This window comes from Nerophis ophidion, linkage group LG29, assembly GCF_033978795.1.
Source record: "Nerophis ophidion isolate RoL-2023_Sa linkage group LG29, RoL_Noph_v1.0, whole genome shotgun sequence".
Classification (NCBI taxonomy): Eukaryota; Metazoa; Chordata; class Actinopteri; order Syngnathiformes; family Syngnathidae; genus Nerophis; species Nerophis ophidion.
This window is the reverse complement of record NC_084639.1, coordinates 15,245,060-15,263,727: the sequence shown is the minus strand read 5'-3', so window position 1 is coordinate 15,263,727 and position 18,668 is coordinate 15,245,060. Positions and strand designations below refer to the sequence as shown.

The following is an 18,668-nucleotide window of genomic DNA, read 5'->3' as shown; positions in this document are numbered from 1 at the left end:
TTCATACATCTCTGTGCCATGTCTGTCATCGCCGGTAAATAGCATGTTAGCATCGATTAGCATAGCATGTTAGCATCGATTAGCGTCATAATGTTCCCCTGTAAGCTCGCATGAAAAGCCCAAGTCAGTCTGTGAGTTTATCAAAGTGAAGTTATCCATCTCATTTTAATTTTAAAAGGTGATATTATTCGCGTTTAATGTTACATCCCTGCAATCGTTTATTTCCTGACCAATCAGCTGTCGGCGCAATCGACGTTGTCATCATTCTCTCGGCGTCTCTCGCCCTGGGCCGCTTCCTGCCAGTCGAGCCGCAGGATCAATCCCTGAAGCTCTTAAGCTCCTCGGTGGATGAGGAAGGAAACGTGCGGCGTGTCGGCGCTCATCACCTTCCACGAATGCTGCCATAAACTTCTACTCTTACACGTCCTCCCTTTTCTTTCCCCCCAAACATGGGACCTTCAAAATAAAATGGCTGCCATGATGGCGGACGGCGACGGCGAGCCGGCGAGTATCTGCACATGCAATCGGACATTAGCATCGCTAAAGGGGGCGGCGGCCATTGTGAGGACGCTGACATTTACTTATCACGCTAAACAGCTGACATGTGACCTTTCGGCTACTTTGAATGGCATCTGGATATTACCGCGGAATTGTCCAGAATAGATGCCGGAGATAGGGACATGCGGACGGCGCACAATGAGGTCAGTGTGTGTTTTATTCTTTGCCCCCCCGTGAGTGACGGTTCTGGAAGCTTCCCTCGACGCGGTGCCACCCTCACCTGTGTAGACAAAGCGGCCCGGCGCTCCCTTGCAGAACTGTTTGGACTTGTACGACAGCGTGACCTCCACAACGCCGGGAATGTGGCGAGGAGGCGTCTGGACCCGGATGGCGTGCGGCGTGATGAGCTGTGGAAGAGAACGCATTTTTTAGATTGATGGATGGATGGATAGATAGATAGATAGATAGATAGATAGATAGATAGATAGATAGATAGATAGATAGATAGATAGATAGATAGATAGATAGATAGATAGATAGATAGATAGATAGATAGATAGATAGATAGATAGATAGATAGATAGATAGATAGATAGATAGATAGATAGATAGATAGATAGATAGATAGATAGATAGATAGATAGATAGATAGATAGATAGATAGATAGATAGATAGATAGATAGATAGATAGATAGATAGATAGATAGATAGATAGATAGATAGATAGATAGATAGATAGATGGATAGATAGATAGATAGATAGATAGATAGATAGATAGATAGATAGATAGATAGATAGATAGATAGATAGATGATGGATGGATGGATGGATGGATGGATAGTACTAGACGTCCAAATTTTTTACCACTGGAGGCTGAAAACACTAAAAAAACTTGCGGGGTTCAGTTCAATATTGTTCTTTTTTTAAAACCAATATATAGGCCCTGCGATGAGGTGGCGACTTGTCCAGGGTGTACACCGCCTACCGCCCGAATGCAGCTGAGATAGGCTCCAGCGACCCCCCGCGACCCCAAAAGTAGAAAATGGATAGATGGATGGACAATATATATAATATATATGGATGGATGGACAATATATATAATATATATGCATATATATATATACTTATATATATACAGTGGGGCAAACAAGTATTTAGTCAGCCACCGATTGTGCAAGTTCTCCCACTTAAAATGATGACAGAGGTCTGTAATTTTCATCATAGGTACACTGCAACTGTGAGAGACAGAATATGAAAAACAAAAATCCAGGAATTCACATTGTAGGAATTTTAAATAATTTATTTGTAAATTATGGTGGAAAATATGTATTTGGTCCACCATTCAAAGCTCTCACTGATGGAAGGAGGTTTTGGCTCCAAATCTCACGATACATGGCCCCATTCATTCTTTCCTTAACACGGATCAATCGTCCTGTGTCCTTAGCAGAAAAACAGCCCCAAAGCCTGATGTTTCCAACCCCATGCTTCACAGTAGGTATGGTGTTCTTGGGATGCAACTCAGTATTCTTCTTCCTCCAAACACGAAGAGTTGAGTTTATACCAAAATGGATACATGGATGATACAGCAGAGGATTGGGAGAATGTCATGTGGTCAGATGAAACCAAAGTAGAACTTTTTGATATAAACTCAACTCGTCGTGTTTGGAGGAAGAAGAATACTGAGTTGCATCCAAAGAACACCAGACCTACTGTGAAGCATGGGGGTGGAAACATCATGAATTGGGGCTGAAAATTACAGACCTCTGTCATCATTTTAAGTGGGAGAACTTGCACAATCGGTGGCTGACTAAATACTTTTTTGCCCCACTGTATATATTTATATATATATATTAGGGGTGTAACGGTACTTGTATTTGTATTGAACCGTTTCGGTACGGGGGTTTCGGTTCGGTACGAGGGTGTATCGAACGAGTTTGTAAACTAAAGGCTCTGCAGCTGCCTCTGTCTGAGCAGTGAGCACCCAGCATTGTCCCGCCCACACAACCATCTGATTGGTTACATACAAAGCCAATCAGCAGTGCGTATTCAGAGCGCATGGAGTCAGTGTCGAGATGAGCAGATATGTGTTTAGCAGGTGAGCAGCTGACATCGTACACACCCCAAATTATAAAAAAACACTTCCCAGTCACAACTATTACTAACATCACTATGAGCCCGTTGACCTTCTAGAAACATAAACTGCAGCTCAACTCTCTCATAGTTCTGGCTTGAGGTGAAGGCTAATTAGCTTTTAGCGTTACGTTAGCTCATTTTGCTGTGTGTGTATGCGTGTGTGTGCTTGTGTGTGTGTGTGTGTGTGTGTGTGTGTGTGTGTGTGTGTGTGTGTGTGTGTGTGTGTGTGTGTGTGTGTGTGTGTGCGCGTGTGTGTGTGTGTATGATAAAAGTCAACTACAGGCTTCCCAAATGCTGTAATAAATTAAGCATGATGAGTTGACTTGAAACTGTTTAATGTTGCACTTTTTATATGTAGAAGAGAGGTTTTGTCATTTCATTTAATCAAAGCAACAACTTGAGGCAGTTTAATGTGGATTAACATGGGCAGAATTATTATAGTGTTCCCAATGTTAAAAGGATAAAGCCATTGTTTACAAATTTGGTAAATAAATAACCCAAAAATTTATATTTTGTTGTTTTCTTTCTGTACCAAAAATTAACCGAACCGTGACATCTAAACCGAGGTACGTACCGAACCGAAATTTTTGTGTACCGTTACACCCCTAATGTGAATTATATTTATATAGCGCTTTTCTCGAGTGACTCAAAGCGCTTTACATAGTGAAACCCAATATCTAAGTTACATTCAAACCAGTGTGGGTGGCACTGGGAGCAGGTGGGTAAAGTGTCTTGCCCAAGGACACAACAGCAGTGACTAGGATGGGGGAAGTGGGAATCGAACCTGCAACCCTCAAGTTGCTGGCACGGCCACTCTACCAGCCGAGGTTATATATATATATATATATATATATATATTTTATTTTTTTTAACCTTTAGGGTTTCCCTCAAGTTTGGTCCCGAGGTCCCTGAAAGATACCAGCCTTAAAAAGGTTTAAAATAAGTCATATATCCATTTTATTTTTTTCAACGCTTAAATTTCCGGATAAACTTCAGGTCTGTCGATTATAAGTTGTTTTTTTAAAGTTTTGTTAGTTGTATGCCCTTTTTGTCATCGCAAACATAGATTTTTTTCATGGCAAACACACAAAATGACAGTTGAGGAATGACAGTTAAAAAAAATCCTATTAAAATTCTCAGACCTCCAAAAGGGAGCGACTCATAGAAGTGTTAAAACGAAGTCACTCACTGTTATTTTTTGTTTACTTTCGAGATCAACTTCAGATCTATCCGTCAAATAATTCCATATTTTTGTTTGTTTGTTTTATGCCCTTTTTGTCCAAGAAAACTATGTTTTTTGGTGGCAAACTCACAAAATATGAAATACTTCCCTCCTTGAAAATGATTTCAGAGTGGATTATTTGAAGGGAAGTAATTGCAACCTTTAATAGGTCAATCATTCATACAAACCCCGTTTCCATATGAATTGGGAAATTGTGTTAGATGTAAATATAAACGGAATACAATGATTTGCAAATCCTTTTCAACCCATTTTCAATTGAATGCACTACAAAGACAAAACAATTTATTTTTGCAAATAATCATTAATTTTAGAATTTGATGCCAGCAACACGTGACAAAGAAGTCGGGAAAGGTGGCAATAAATACTGATAAAGTTGAGGAATACCCATCAAACACTTATTTGGAACACCCCACAGGTGTGCAGGCTAATTGGGAACAGGTGGTTGCCATGATTGGGTATAAAAGCAGCTTCCATGAAATGCTAAGTAATTCACAAACAAGGATGGGGTGAGGGTCACCAATTTGTAAGCAAATTGTCGAACAGTTTTAGAACAACATTTCTCAATGAGCTGTTGCAAGGAATTTAGGGATTTTACCATCTATGGTCCGTAAAATCATCAAAAGGTTCAGAGAATCTGGAGAAATCCCTGCACATCAGCGATGATATTATGGACCCTCCAAATCAGCGATGATATTACGGACCTTTGAGCCCTCAGGCGGTACTGCATCAAAAACCGACATCAGTGTGTAAAGGATATCACCACATGGGCTCAGGAACACTTCATAAAACCACTGTCAGGAACTGCAGTTGATTGCTACATCTGTAAGTGCAAGTTAAAATATGATGTAACACAGTGGTGAACATGCTTTTTCCTAACTAATTTAGCACGTGTTGCAGCCATAAAATTTATGAGTTTGAACATCAAATATCTTGTCTTTGTAGTGCATTCAACTGATTATGGGTTGTAAAGGATTTGCAAATCATTGTATTCCGTTTATATTTACATCTAACACAATTTCCCAACTCATATGGAAACGGGGTTTGTAACAACAATGCTTTTGATTTATTATTATATATTTTTTTAACAATAACAGTTTAAAAAACAAACAGCCTGTATGGGAGCTCTGTGTTATTAGAAAATGGCAACTTTTTCTTGTTATATTAAGTCTGTATGCTTTTTTATTTCACTTTTTTAAGTTGATTTGTAATAATATGTTTAGAATGTGCCGCGGGCCGCACTTTGGACACCTACTTGCGAGAAGATGACCAGACGCTATGTCGCATGCAGCTTCTGCTGGGACAGACCAGAACTTTGAAAGTCTACACGAATCTGGGTCATCACACACACGCGCATGTGTGTATGTGTGTGTGTGTGTGTGTGTGTGTGTGTGTGGCGGGAAGTTGGGCTTTGGAAGCTGTGCGCTTGCCGCCAGATGACGTGATCAAAGCGAGGAAGTCCGTCAGCGCCGCGTGGTGTTCTGAGGTGCCAGCGTCTGGTTCCTCGCCAGGTGTTCTGTTCTTGTGGACTCGTTTCAATATTTGATGGCACTGCTCTACATCTGCGTGTGTGTGTGTGTTAGTGTGGGTGTGTGTGTGTGTGTAGGTGTGTCAGGCCCCCAACATCATCCCCTCACCTCGCTCCAGACCAGCATGGTTCCAAACACCACTTGCAGGCCGTCGAAGAAGTTGTCGCCGATGAGGATGACGGTGGCGCCTCCAGTGGTCCAGCCTTCGCTCGGGCTGATGGCTTTGATGCACGGCGTGGCTGCTTTGGAACACACGACACACACATGGCAGAGAACACCGTTACACACAACAGAGACGGTGACGTAGTGTGCCAAAAGTGCTGTTAGAGGAATAATTTCCCTCCTTTTGGAAGAGTTAGTAGGCCTTAGAATTGCCAGAAGATAAACACACTGAATGCACTCTGAGTTAGTTATGCACTCACATATACACAGTGGAGCAAAAAAGTTTTTAGTCAGCCACTGATTGTGCAAGTTCTCCCATTTAAAATGATGACACAGGTCTGTAATTTTCATCATAGGTACACTTCAACTGTGAGAGACAGAATGTGAAAAAAAAATCCAGGAATTCACATTGTAGGAATTTTAAAGAATTTATTTGTAAATTATGGTGGAAAATAAGTATTTGGTCAACCATTCAAAGCTCTCACTGATGGAAGGAGGTTTTGGCCCAAAATCTCACGATACATGGCCCCATTCATTCTTTCCTTAACACGGATCAATCGTCCTGTCCCCTTAGCAGAAAAACTGCCCCAAAGCATGATGTTTCCACCCCCATGCTTCACAGTAGGTATGGTGTTCTTGGGATGCAACTCAGTATTCTTCTTCCTCCAAACACGACGAGTTGAGTTTATACCAAAATGGATACATGGATGATACAGGAGAGGATTGGGAGAATGTCATGTGGTCAGATGAAACCAAAATAGAACTTTTTGGCGGCATAGCTCGGTTGGTAGAGTGGCCGTGCCAGCAACTTGAGGGTTGCAGGTTCGATTCCCGCTTTCGCCATCCTAGTCACTGCCGTTGTGTCCTTGGGCAAGACACTTTACCCACCTGCTCCCAGTTCCACCCACACTGGTTTAAATGTAACTTAGATAATGGGTTTCACGATGTAAAGCGCTTTGAGTCACTCGAGAAAAGCGCTATATAAATATAATTCACTTCACTATAGTGGATGTAGGTGATCTATATCCGCTGTACACATTTACTTTAGAAAAGAGAAGTGTTGGATACTTTTCTTGTTTACTTATTTGTATTTGACTATATTAAATGCTTGGATTGAATGTTGTTGAAACAAGTTTTCTATTAAGTAATTTAGAAATTGATCAGAGCTGTTTATTTTAAGGAGGAATGTAGCTAACCAATTAAGATTTGTTACAAATAAGAATCAGGATTAATTAAAAAAATGCATTTCCTATTTCGTCAAAGACGTTAACTTTCAGCCTTAGAAGGACTAGTGCTTACATACTAACTGTCGTGGCCTTTGGGCTGGCAGGCGGCCATTGTGGTCCCCTTATTCATTTCCCGCCTTTTTGTCCTGACGGTAAACAACCGAGGCGACGTTGGGGGGGAGGGTTAGGGGTGCGTGCGTGAATAAACCTGGGAGCACAAAGAGGTGCAGGCGACGGAAAGTTCTATGGAAGACGGCTCGGCGACAAAGACTTGAGCAGATGTTAGCGCGTTTCATCCCAAGGAGGACCGGATGAAAGGACGGCGGCGTGGTGGTTGCCACAAGGCCGCTCGACGAAGAGCGTCGCCTCCGGACTGCCGATGTGGTCTCAAAGAAGAATCCCGCGCTGACGCCTCGGCGACAGATTGGTGTCAGGTAACGCTTGTATTTGTCCCGTCGGACGTGGCAGACAGGTGGGGTCCGCCGCCGAGGACCGAGTGGGGATAAGATGTTTGATCAACATCCTGTCTGCAACACCCCCACAGTGACAAACACCACCCGCCTGGTGCGCCCATGTAGGCTCATCAAACGCCACTTGAAAGAGCAGGGAGAGGACGGCCCTTTGATGTCTGACTCTGCGAGGGCTTCTTTTACGCTGTGCCGTGTCCCAGACGGGTGGGGTTTGTCTAAGGGGGCTAAATGATGCCATGTAAGGGGACAAAGGAAAGTTAGATGCTTTTAGACTCGCATATTTTAGACTTCCAGTGTTTCCCACAGGTCAGGCATCTATTTGTGGAGGAGTGGGGGCGTGGCGGGTGGGGCAGCGGCGGCGATGACCAAAAAGAACGCGGCGTTGGAATATAATTACAACACTTTATGTACATATTTATATACATATTTATATAATATTTACATATATATATGATATTTAACTACAAGCTCCATTCACAGACAGAGTACCATTGCTTTTATGAGTGGTCGAGCGAATCAAAAGCGGAAAAAAATATATATATATTTTATTTTTTTTATTTTTATTTGTGGCGGCCGTAATTCTTTCATGGCGGGCCGCCACAAATAAATGAATGTGTGGGAAACCCTGACTTCCCTCAGTACACTTCTATAAGTACACTGTGTGGAGTTAACCCACCCTATCAGTGCATATATTAAAATACCACTGCCAGTCCGAGGGGTTAGTGTGTCTGCCTCACAATAGGAAGGTCCTGCAGTCCTGGGTTCAAATCCAGGCTCAGGATCTTTCTGTGTGGAGTTTGCATGTTCTCCCCGTGAATGCGTGGGTTCCCTCCGGGTACTCCGGCTTCCTCCCACTTCCAAAGACATGCACCTGGGGATAGATTGATTGGCAACACTAAATTTGCCCTAGTGTGTGAATGTGAGTGTGAATGTTGTCCGTCTATCTGTGTTGGCCCTGCGATGAGGTGGCGACTTGTCCAGGGTGTACCCCGCCTTCCGCCCGATTTTAGCTGAGATAGGCGCCAGCGCCCCCCGCGACCCCAAAAGGGAATAAGCGGTAGAAAAATGGATGGATGGCACTGCCAGTCCTTTTTTATGTCCAACTATTACAGTTTTTATGTTATTGTCGTTTTATACTTTTTACGACAATGTTTTGACTCACAACCACCCACCTTGTCCCATTTGTTTTTGTCCAACTATTACAGTTTTTTGTTATTAACATTTTATAGTCATGTTATTACTTTGTTATTAATCATGCACAGCCGCATAACATGAAAACTGTAAAAATTTGACATTTCTTGCAGCACAAATGTAACAACACCAACAAATTGGACATCTTTGGAACAATTTTGAGGACTATTTTGGTTATGAATAATAAAACGTTAATGACATAAAAACTACAACAGTTAGAAAAACAATTGCAGCGCAAACATTTGGGATAAGTTTGGGGAGATTTTGACACAGGGGGGCTTGTTATGAATAATACAGCATTAATAAAATAAAAACTACAAAAGTTACAAAAAAATTGTGGCACAAATGGGAGAAGTTAAAGGCCTACTGAAACCCACTACTACTGACCACGCAGTCTGATAGTTTGTATATCAATGATGAAATATTAACATTGCAACACATGCCAATAGGGTTAGTTTACTAAATTGCAATTTTAAATTTCGCCCCGAAGTATCCTGCTGAAACGTCGCCGAATGATGACGCGTGCGCGTGACGTCACGCATTGTAGAGGACATTTTGTTCCAGCATCGTTCACAGCTATAAGTCGTCTGTTTTCATCGCATAATTCCACAGTATTCTGGACATCTGTGTGGCTGAATCTTTTGCAATTTGTTCAATGAATAATGGAGACATCAAAGAAGAAAGCTGTAGGTGGGAAGCGGTGTATTGCGGCCGCCTTTAGCAACACAAACACAGCCGGTGTTTCATTCTTTACATTGCTTTCGTCCTCTCCAAGGTTCTCATAGTCATCATTGTCACCGACGTCCCACTGGGTCATCATTGTCACCCACGTCCCACTGTGTGTGAGTTTTCCTTGTTCTTATGTGGGCCTACCGAGGATGTGGTAGTGGTTTGTGCAGCCCTTTGAGACACTAGTGATTTAGGGCTATATAAGTAAACATTGATTGATTGATTGATTGATTGATTCCCGAAAGATGACGGTGAAGCTTTAGTATGGAACAGAGCAGTCAAGCGAACACGGTTGGATTGGACCACACACACAAAGTACAGTGTATTTTACAGCGATCATTGCGAAAGATCGTGTTTCGAAGAGGGTCCCTTGCGAAGGGCAGAGATGGGCATCGCCACCACCCGTCGACTGGTGCTGAAGACAGGTGCGGGGCCGACCTTCAGGTTGTACAGGTACGACCATATAATCTCACTAAAACACTAGTAACACAAGAACCAGATAAGGGATTTTCCAGAATTATCCTAGTAAATTTGTCTAATAACATCTGAATTGCTCCCACTGTATAGTCTTTTTTTCTTTTTTCTTTTCTAGGCCTTTACTCTCACTTTCCTCCTCCACAAATCTTTCATCCTTGCTCAAATTAATGGGGAAATCGTTGCTTTCTTGGTCCGAATCGCTCTTGCTGCTGGTGGCCATGATTGTAAACAATGTTCAGATGTGAGGAACCCTACAACCCGTGACGTCACGAGCACATCGTCTGCTACTTCTGGTAAAGGCAATGCTTTTTTATTAGCGACCTAAAGTTGCAAACTTTATCGTGGATGTTCTCTACTAAATCCTTTCAGCAAAAATATGGCAATATCGCGAAATGATCAAGTATGACACATAGAATGGACCTGCTATCCCCGTTTGAATAAGAAAATCTCATTTCAGTAGGCCTTTAAGGGCAATTTTGACATCGCTTGGGGGGCTGGTTATGAATGATAACACCTTAATTACACAAGAACATAAAACGTATAAAACATTATTAACATAAATTACTATAATAGTTCGAGAAACAAAAATTGGAGCACAAACATTTTGGCGGTCCTTGAACTCACCGCGGTTGGTTTATATGCACAACTTTCTCCGACGCTGCCACAGAAAGACGTGTTTTATGCAACTCCTTCTTTGTCTCATTTTGTCCACCAAACGATTTATGGTGTGCGTGAATATACAAAGGTGAGCTTTGTTGATGTTATCGTACCATTGATTATCACACACACACACACTGGATGTGGTGGATATTAGCCTCTGCATTTGACCCAGGAGCAGTGAACAGCAGCGATGGCAGCGCCCGGGAATCATTTTTTGGTGATTTAACCCCCAATTCCAACCAATGACAAAAAAAAACACACAAAAAAAAACTGTGAAGATGGCCCGTTGTGTAAGGTCTGGACTACAGGCAGGCCAGTCTAGTACCCGTAGTACCCGCACTCTTTTACGAAGAAGCCACGCTGTTGTAACACATGGCTTTGATTGATTGAAACTGTTATTAGTAGATTGCACAGTACAGTATATATTCCGTACAATTGACCACTAAATGGTAACACCCCAATTAGTTTTTCAACTTGTTTAAGTCGGGGTCCACGTTAATCAATTCATGGTAAATTGACATTGTCTTGCTGAAATAAGCAAGGGCGTCCATGATAACGTTGCTTAGATGGCAACATTTGTTGCTCCAAAACCTGTATGTACCTTTCAGCATTAATGGTGCCTTCACAAATGTGTAAGTTACCCATGCCTTGGGCACTAATACACCCCCATACCATCACAGATGGTGGCTTTGAAACTTTGCACCTAGAACAATCTGGATGGTTCTTTTCCTCTTTGGTCCGGAGTACACGATTTCCACGGTTTCCAAAAAACAATTTGGAAATGTGGACTCGTCAGACCACAGAACACTTTTCCACTTTGCATCAGTCCATCTTAGATGAGGTCGCCCACATATGCGCTCCTCTCCAAGGTTTCTCATAGTCATCATTGTCGACGTCCCACTGGGGTGAGTTTTTCCTTGCCCTTATGTGGGCTCTACCGAGGATGCCGTTGTGGTTTGTGCAGCCCTTTGAGACACTTGTGATTTAGGGCTATATAAATAAACATCGATTGATTGATGTTAACATCATAAAAACTATATATTTAGACATAAAAAATTTGCAGCATAGACAAATGGGAAAAGTTTGGGGAGATTCTGACATGTTTGTGGGGCTGGTTATGACTAATATGATAATTATATGCTAATAACATAAGTATAAAACATTGAGAACTGTAATAGACAAAATATTTTGCAGCCCAAACGTTTGGGACAAATTTGAGGAGGTGATATGAATAATGGTTACAGTTAAAGGGGAACATTATCACCAGACCTATGTAAGCGTCAATATATACCTTGATGTTGCAGAAAAAAGACCATACGTTTTTTTAACCGATTTCCGAACTCTAAAAGGGTGAATTTGGCGATTTAAACGCCTTTCAATTGTTCACTGTCGTGACGTCACAACGGGAAGCAATCCGCCATTTTCTCAAACACATTACACACACCAAGTCAAATCAGTTATGTTATTTTCCGTTTTTTCGACTGTTTTCCGTACCTTGGAGACATCATGCCTAGTCAGTGTGTTGTCGGAGGGTGTAACAACACGATCAGGGACAGATTCAAGTTGATATACGTGGAGTGTGCATCGATTAGCACGGCAAGCTAATCGATGCTAACATGCTAATTAGGCTAGCTGTACGTACATATTGCATCATTATGCCTCATTTGTAGCTATATTTGCATCCAGCCTTTCCCTCCACCCACATTTAATGCCAAACAAACACATACAAATCGACGGATTCAAGTTGCACCAGTGTCAAAAGATGCGAAAGTCCCTCATTTGTTCTGCACATTTTACCGACACTAGCAATGGCACAGCTATATTTGCATCCAGCCTTTCCCTCCACCCACATTTAATACCAAACAAACACTTACCAATCGACGGATTTAAGTTGCTCCAGTGGTCAAAAGATGCAATCGATGGTTAGAAGGCGGTCGCCGTATAGCATGGGTGTCAAACTCTGGCCTGTGGGCCAAATTTGGCCCGCCGTGTGATTTCATTTGGCCCTTGAGGTAATATCAAATTAAGATTAGAGCTGGCCCGCCGGTATCATACAGGGGCGGTGCCGCCGTAACAACGCATTTGCCAACCCTCCCCAATTTCACTGCCCCTCCCGTAAATCTCCCGGGGCAACATGTCTTCCGAATTTCTCCCGATTTCCACCTGGACAACAACATTGGGGACGTGCCTCGAAGGCACTGCCTTTAGCGTCCTCTACAACCTGTTGTCACGTCCGCTTTTCCGCCATAGAAACAGTGTGCCGGCCCAGTCACATAATATCTTCGGCTTTAACACACACGAATGAATGCAAGGCATACTTGGTCAACAGCCATACAGGTCACACTGGGGGTGGCCGTATAAACGACTTTAACACTGTTACAAATATGCGCCACACTGTGAAGCCACACCAAACAAGAATGACAAACACATTTCGGGAGAACATCTGCACCGTAACACACGTAATAGCCAGAACCCCTTGCAGCACTAACTCTTCCGGGATGCTACCACCAAACCTGCCCCCCCCCCCCCTCCAATTTCTATTTACTATTTATTTGATATGCCATTGATATTTTTAAATCATTAATGATAGGTTGATTGGAAACACTAAATTGGCCCTAATGTGCATGTTGTCTCTCTATCTGTTTTGGCCCTATGAGGTGGCGACTTGTCCAGGGTGTACACTGCCTTCCGCCCGAATGCAGCTGTGATAGGCTGCAGCGACCCCAGAAGGGACAAGCTGTAGAAAATGGATGGCTGGATGGATAATTTGAAACTCGACTTTGCATGTCTCTATAAAGTTATATAAGCCTTGCTTGTTCAATATTCAATGCAAAACTTTTTTGGATCCCTCTTAAAAGGTTCATTTGTTCAACCTTGGCCCGTGGCTTTGTTCCATTTTAAATTTTGGCCCACTCTGTATTTGAGTTTGACACCCCTGCTGTAGCTTCTGTAACTCTGCAGCATCGCGTGGACATCGGGGGCGGTACCTCTGGATTGGCAGACCGGGGTGGTGGTCCCTCTCTTTAAGAAGAGGGACCAGAGGGTGTGTTCCAACTATCGTGGGATCACACTCCTCAGCCTCCCCGGTAAGGTTTATTCAGGTGTACTGGAGAGGAGGCTACGCTGGATAGTCGAACCTCGGATTCAGGAGGAACGGTGTGGTTTTCGTCCTGGTCGTGGAACTGTGGACCAGCTCTATACTCTCGGCAGGGTTCTTGAGGGTGTATGGGAGTTTGCCCAACCAGTCTACATGTGCTTTGTGGACTTGGAGAAGGCATTCGAACGTGTCCCTCGGGAAGTCCTGTGGGGAGTGCTCAGAGAGTATGGGGTATCGGACTGTCTTATTGTGGCGGTCCGTTCCCTGTACGATCAGTGCCAGAGCTTGGTCCGCATTGGCGGCAGTAAGTCGAACACGTTTCCAGTGAGGGTTGGACTCCGCCAAGGCTGTCCTTTGTCACCGATTCTGTTCATAACTTTTATGGACATAATTTCTAGGCGCAGTCAAGGCGTTGAGGGGTTCCGGTTTGGTGACCGCAGGATTAGGTCTCTGCTTTTTGCAGATGATGTGGTCCTGATGGCTTCATCTGGCCGGGATCTTCAGCTCTCACTGGATTGGTTTGCAGCCGAGTGTAAAGCGGCCGGAAAGAGAATCAGCACCTCCAAGTCCGAGTCCATAGTTCTCGCCCGGAAAAGGGTGGAATGCCATCTCCGGGTTGGGGAGGAGACCCTGCCCCAAGTGGAGGAGTTCAAGTACCTAGGAGTCTTGTTCACGAGTGAGTGGATCGTGAGATCGACAGGCGGATCGGTGCGGCGTCTTCAGTAATGCGGACGTTGTATCGATCCGTTGTGGTGAAGAAGGAGCTGAGCCGGGAGGCAAAGCTCTCAATTTACCGGCCGATCTACGTTCCCATCCTCACCTATGGTCATGAGCTTTGGGTCATGACCGAAAGGATGAGATCACGGGTACAAGCGGCCGAAATGAGTTTCCTCCGCCGTGCGGCGGGGCTCTCTATTAGAGATAGGGTGAGAAGCTCTGCCATCCGTGAGGAACTCAAAGTAAAGCCACTGCTTCTCCACATCGAGAGGAGCCAGATGAGGTGGTTCGGGCATCTGGTCAGGATGCCACCCGAACGCCTCCCTAGGGAGGTGTTTAGGGCACGTCCAACCGGTAGGAGGCCACTGGGAAGACCCAGGACACGTTGGGAAGACTGTGTCTCCCGGCTGGCCTGGGAACGCCTCGGGATCCCCCGGGAAGAGCTAGACGAAGTGGCTGAGGAAAGGGAAGTCTGGGCTTCCCTGCTTAGGCTGTTGCCCCCGCGACCCGACCTCGGATAAACGGAAGAAGATGGATGGATGGATGGGTGGATGGACCCCTGCCGTATAGCTTTAATACCTATTCGCTCAATAGCTTCAGTTTCTTCTTCAATTTCGTTTTAGCTATCTTCCTCCACACTCCAACCATCCTTTTCAATACATGCGTAATCTGTTGAATCGCTTAAGCCGCTGAAATCCGAGTCTGAATCCGAGCTAATGTCGCTATATATTGATGTGCTATCCGCCATGTTTGTTTGTATTGGCATCGCTATGTGACGTCACAGGAAAATGGACGGGTGGATTTACAGATAGCGAAAATCCGGCACTTTAAAGCCTTTTTTCGGGATATTCCATGATGGGTAAAATTTTGAAAAAAACTTCGAAAAATAAAATAAGCCACTGGGAACTAATTTTTATTGGTTTTAACCCTTCTGAAATTGTGATAATGTTCCCCTTTAATAAAACATTTGTGAATAATAAAGCGTTAACATGAAAAGTAGAATTGTTCGACACAAATAATTTGCAGTACAAACAGTTGTAATATTTGCAACTTCCCACAGGTGTGTGTATGTGTGCTCTATGAGTGTGGAGTGTCCCAGCTACACCTTCTTTGTTTTCTTAGTCCCTCCCCTTTTGCTACATAACCAAGATGAGGGCGTAAGTGTCCATCACGAACCAAGATGGGGTCACGTTGTCTTACCTTCAGAGGGGTCCAGGCGTCGAGCGCGTCGCCCGTGTTTGGAGTTGTTGTGGACAAACATGTTGTCGGAGACGGCCAGCACGTGACCGTCCACGTTGACGGTGGTGGACACCACCACCTGCGCAGACAATCAGCTCATCGTCAGCAAGAGGGAAAAAAAACAAGCGGATGGCAGTCGGCTGTTTCTGGGAGGAGTGGACTCACCTGGAAGCGCCTCATGTCTCGCGGGTTGCCCGCATTTTTCAAACAGTTCTGATTGCACTTGAGGAAGAACTTGAGGAAGAACCTGCAGGACAAGAAGGAGGGGGTGAGATGCTCGGTAAGTGCTGGGATCTTCTGCTTGATGACACCATCACATGTTCCAGTTCAGTGATCATTCTCAAAATACTATGCAAAAACATAAAAAAGCGGACTAAAAGAGTACACAGGTGTAATGTAAGGAGAAAATCTCGACTCTAATGACGCAAAGTATTTTTTCTTTCTTTAAAACTGTCAATGCACAAAAATAATAATGAATTAAAATCAATGTTATGAAATATTGACCTAGTGAAGACTCCAATAACTTCACATCAAATATTCCACTATACATATATACATACATACAGTACACACACACACACACACACACACACACACACACACACACACACACACACACACATACATATATATATATACATACAAACATGTATAGATATTTATACACACATACATTTATACACATATACATATACCTTTTATGACCAAGTAAACGCCTTGGGCAAATAACCGCCCATGTCCTAATAGCCGCCCGGGGTGTCTGAGCCCTTTTTGTGAATTAAACACCTCTTCCTAATATGAGCCCATGTATAGCGGTACACCACAACTGATGGACGGGAATACTTTAAGGGGGAAGAAGAACAGAAAGTTTGACTTAAAGTTCAAGCTAGCGGTTGTGAAGTATGTTGAGCAGAATTCTGGTTTGGCAGCGACCAGGCAGTTTAACGTTGACCCAGAATGTGTACGCGAATGGAAACAAAAAAAGGGAGATCTACTGTCTCAGTCGAAAATCGATGGAAAACGGGCTTGCTTATCTGGCGGAGGTAGGAAGAAAGTGAGCGACGAGCTTGATGCTAATTTGTGTCAGTGGATAAATCACGTTTGTGGACTGAACTACCGTGTGTCCCGCAAAATGATCCGCATTAAGGCCTAGGAGTTGTATATGTGTATGTATATATATATATATATATATATATATATATATATATATATACATATATATATATATATATATATATATATATATATATACATACACATATATATTATATATATGATATATATACAAACCCCGTTTCCAAATGAGTTGGGAAATTGTGTTAGATGTAAATATAAACGGAATACAATGATTTGCAAATCATTTTCAACCCATATCCAGTTGAATATGCTACAAAGACAACATATTTGATGTTCAAACTGATAAACATTTTTTTTTTTGCAAATAATCATTAACTTTAGAATTTGATGCCAGCAACACGTGACAAAGAAGTTGAGGAAGGTGGCTATAAATACTGATAAAGTTGAGGAATGCTCATCAAACACTTATTTGGAACATCCAACAGGTGTGCAGGCTAATTGGGAACAGGTGGGTGCCATGATTGGGTATAAAAACAGCTTCCATGAAATGCTAAGTAATTCACAAACAAGGATGGGGTGAGGGTCACCACCGTGTAAGCAAATTGTCAAAAAGTTTTAGAACAACATTTCTCAACGAGCTGTTGCAAGGAATTTAGGGATTTTACCATCTACGGTCCGTAAAATCATCAAAAGGTTCAGAGAATCTGGAGAAATCGCTGCACGTAAGCGATGATATTACGGACCTTTGATCCCTGAGGCGGTACTGCATCAAAAACTGACATCAGTGTGTAAAGGATATCACCACATTGGCTCAGGAACACTTCATAAAACCACTGTCAGTAACTAGAGTTGGTCGCTACATCAGTAAGCGCAAGTTAAAACTCTACTATGCAAAGCGAAAGCCATTTATCAACAACACACAGAAATGCCGCCGGCTTCTCTGAGCCCGAGATCATCTAAGATGGACTGATGCAAAGTCGAAAAGTGTTCTGTGGTCTAACGAGTCCACATTGGTATGGGGGTGTATTAGTGCCCAAGGCATGGGTAACTTACACATCTGAAAGGTCCATACAGGTTTTGGAGCAACATATGTTGTCATCCAAGCAAAGTTATCATGGACGCCCCTGCTTTTTTCAGCAAGACAAGTGTTACAACAGCATGGCTCTGTAAAAAAAAGAGTGTGGGTACTTTCCTGGCCCGCCTGCAGACCAGACCTGTCTCCCATCGAAAATGTGTGGCACATTATGAAGCGTAAAATACGACAGCGGAGACCCCGGACTGTTCAACGACTGAAGCTCTACATAAAACAAGAATGGGAAAGAATTCCACTTTCAAAGTTTCAACAATTAGTTTCCTCAGTTCCCAAACGTTTGAGTGTTGTTAAAAGAAAAGGTGATGTAACACAGTGGTGAACATGCCCTTTCCCAACTACTTTGGCACTTGTTGCAGCCATGAAATTCTAAGTTAATTATTATTTGCAAAAAAAAAAAAAGTATGAGTATGAACAGCAAATATCTTGTCTTTGTAGTGCATTCAACTGAATATGGGTTGAAAATGATTTGCAAATCATTGTATTCCGTTTATATTTACATCTAACACAATTTCCCAACTCATACGGAAACAGGGTTTGTATATTATATATAAATTATGTGGACTCGTCAGACCACAGAACACTTTTTCGCTTTGCATCAGTCCATCTTAGATGAGCTCGGGCCCAGCCAAGCCGGCTGCATTTCTGGGTGTTGTTGATAAATGGCTTTGGCTTCGCATAGTAGAGTTTTAACTTGCACTTACAGATGTAGCGACCAGCTGTATGTACTGACAGTGGCTTTCTGAAGTGTGGGGTCTAGTTATGAATAACATGTTAATTAAAAACTATATAATGGTTAGACAAACAAAAATGCAGCAAAAAGAAATGGAACAAGTTTGGGGAGATTCTGACATGGGCTGTTATGAAAAATAACACCTTAATTACATTATATTAGATCCACTTTGGTCTGGATTCTCACGGCTATGTTAGATCCACTATGGATTGGACTTATATATACAAACAGGGTTGGTATATATAATATATACTCTCTCACACACACACGTATACATACATAGATACATATATATATATATATATATATATATATATATATATATATATATATATATATGTAGTATAGTATTTTAAAATAAAACATATCAAAATAGTCCCCGCATGATTTGATTTTTA

General features: G+C 42.7%; 1 protein-coding gene across 6 annotated transcripts in view; it reads right to left on the bottom strand.

Moving 5' to 3' along the window:
- The window catches only part of LOC133545865 (transcription factor COE3-like), a 162,357-nt gene that overhangs the window by 38,443 nt on the left and 105,246 nt on the right, over positions 1–18,668 (bottom strand). For 3 of the 6 annotated variants that reach the window (XM_061891553.1, XM_061891555.1, XM_061891556.1), the window contains exons 7-9: positions 15,536–15,617; positions 15,332–15,449; positions 5,511–5,644 (exon numbers count right to left, since the gene is read on the bottom strand). In XM_061891553.1, coding sequence (XP_061747537.1) covers positions 5,511–5,644; positions 15,332–15,449; positions 15,536–15,617 — 334 coding nt within the window. Of the gene's footprint in view, positions 1–778; positions 906–5,510; positions 5,645–15,331; positions 15,450–15,535; positions 15,618–18,668 lie in introns of all 6 variants that reach the window. The other 3 variants (XM_061891558.1, XM_061891557.1, XM_061891554.1) reach the window with 3 other exon arrangements.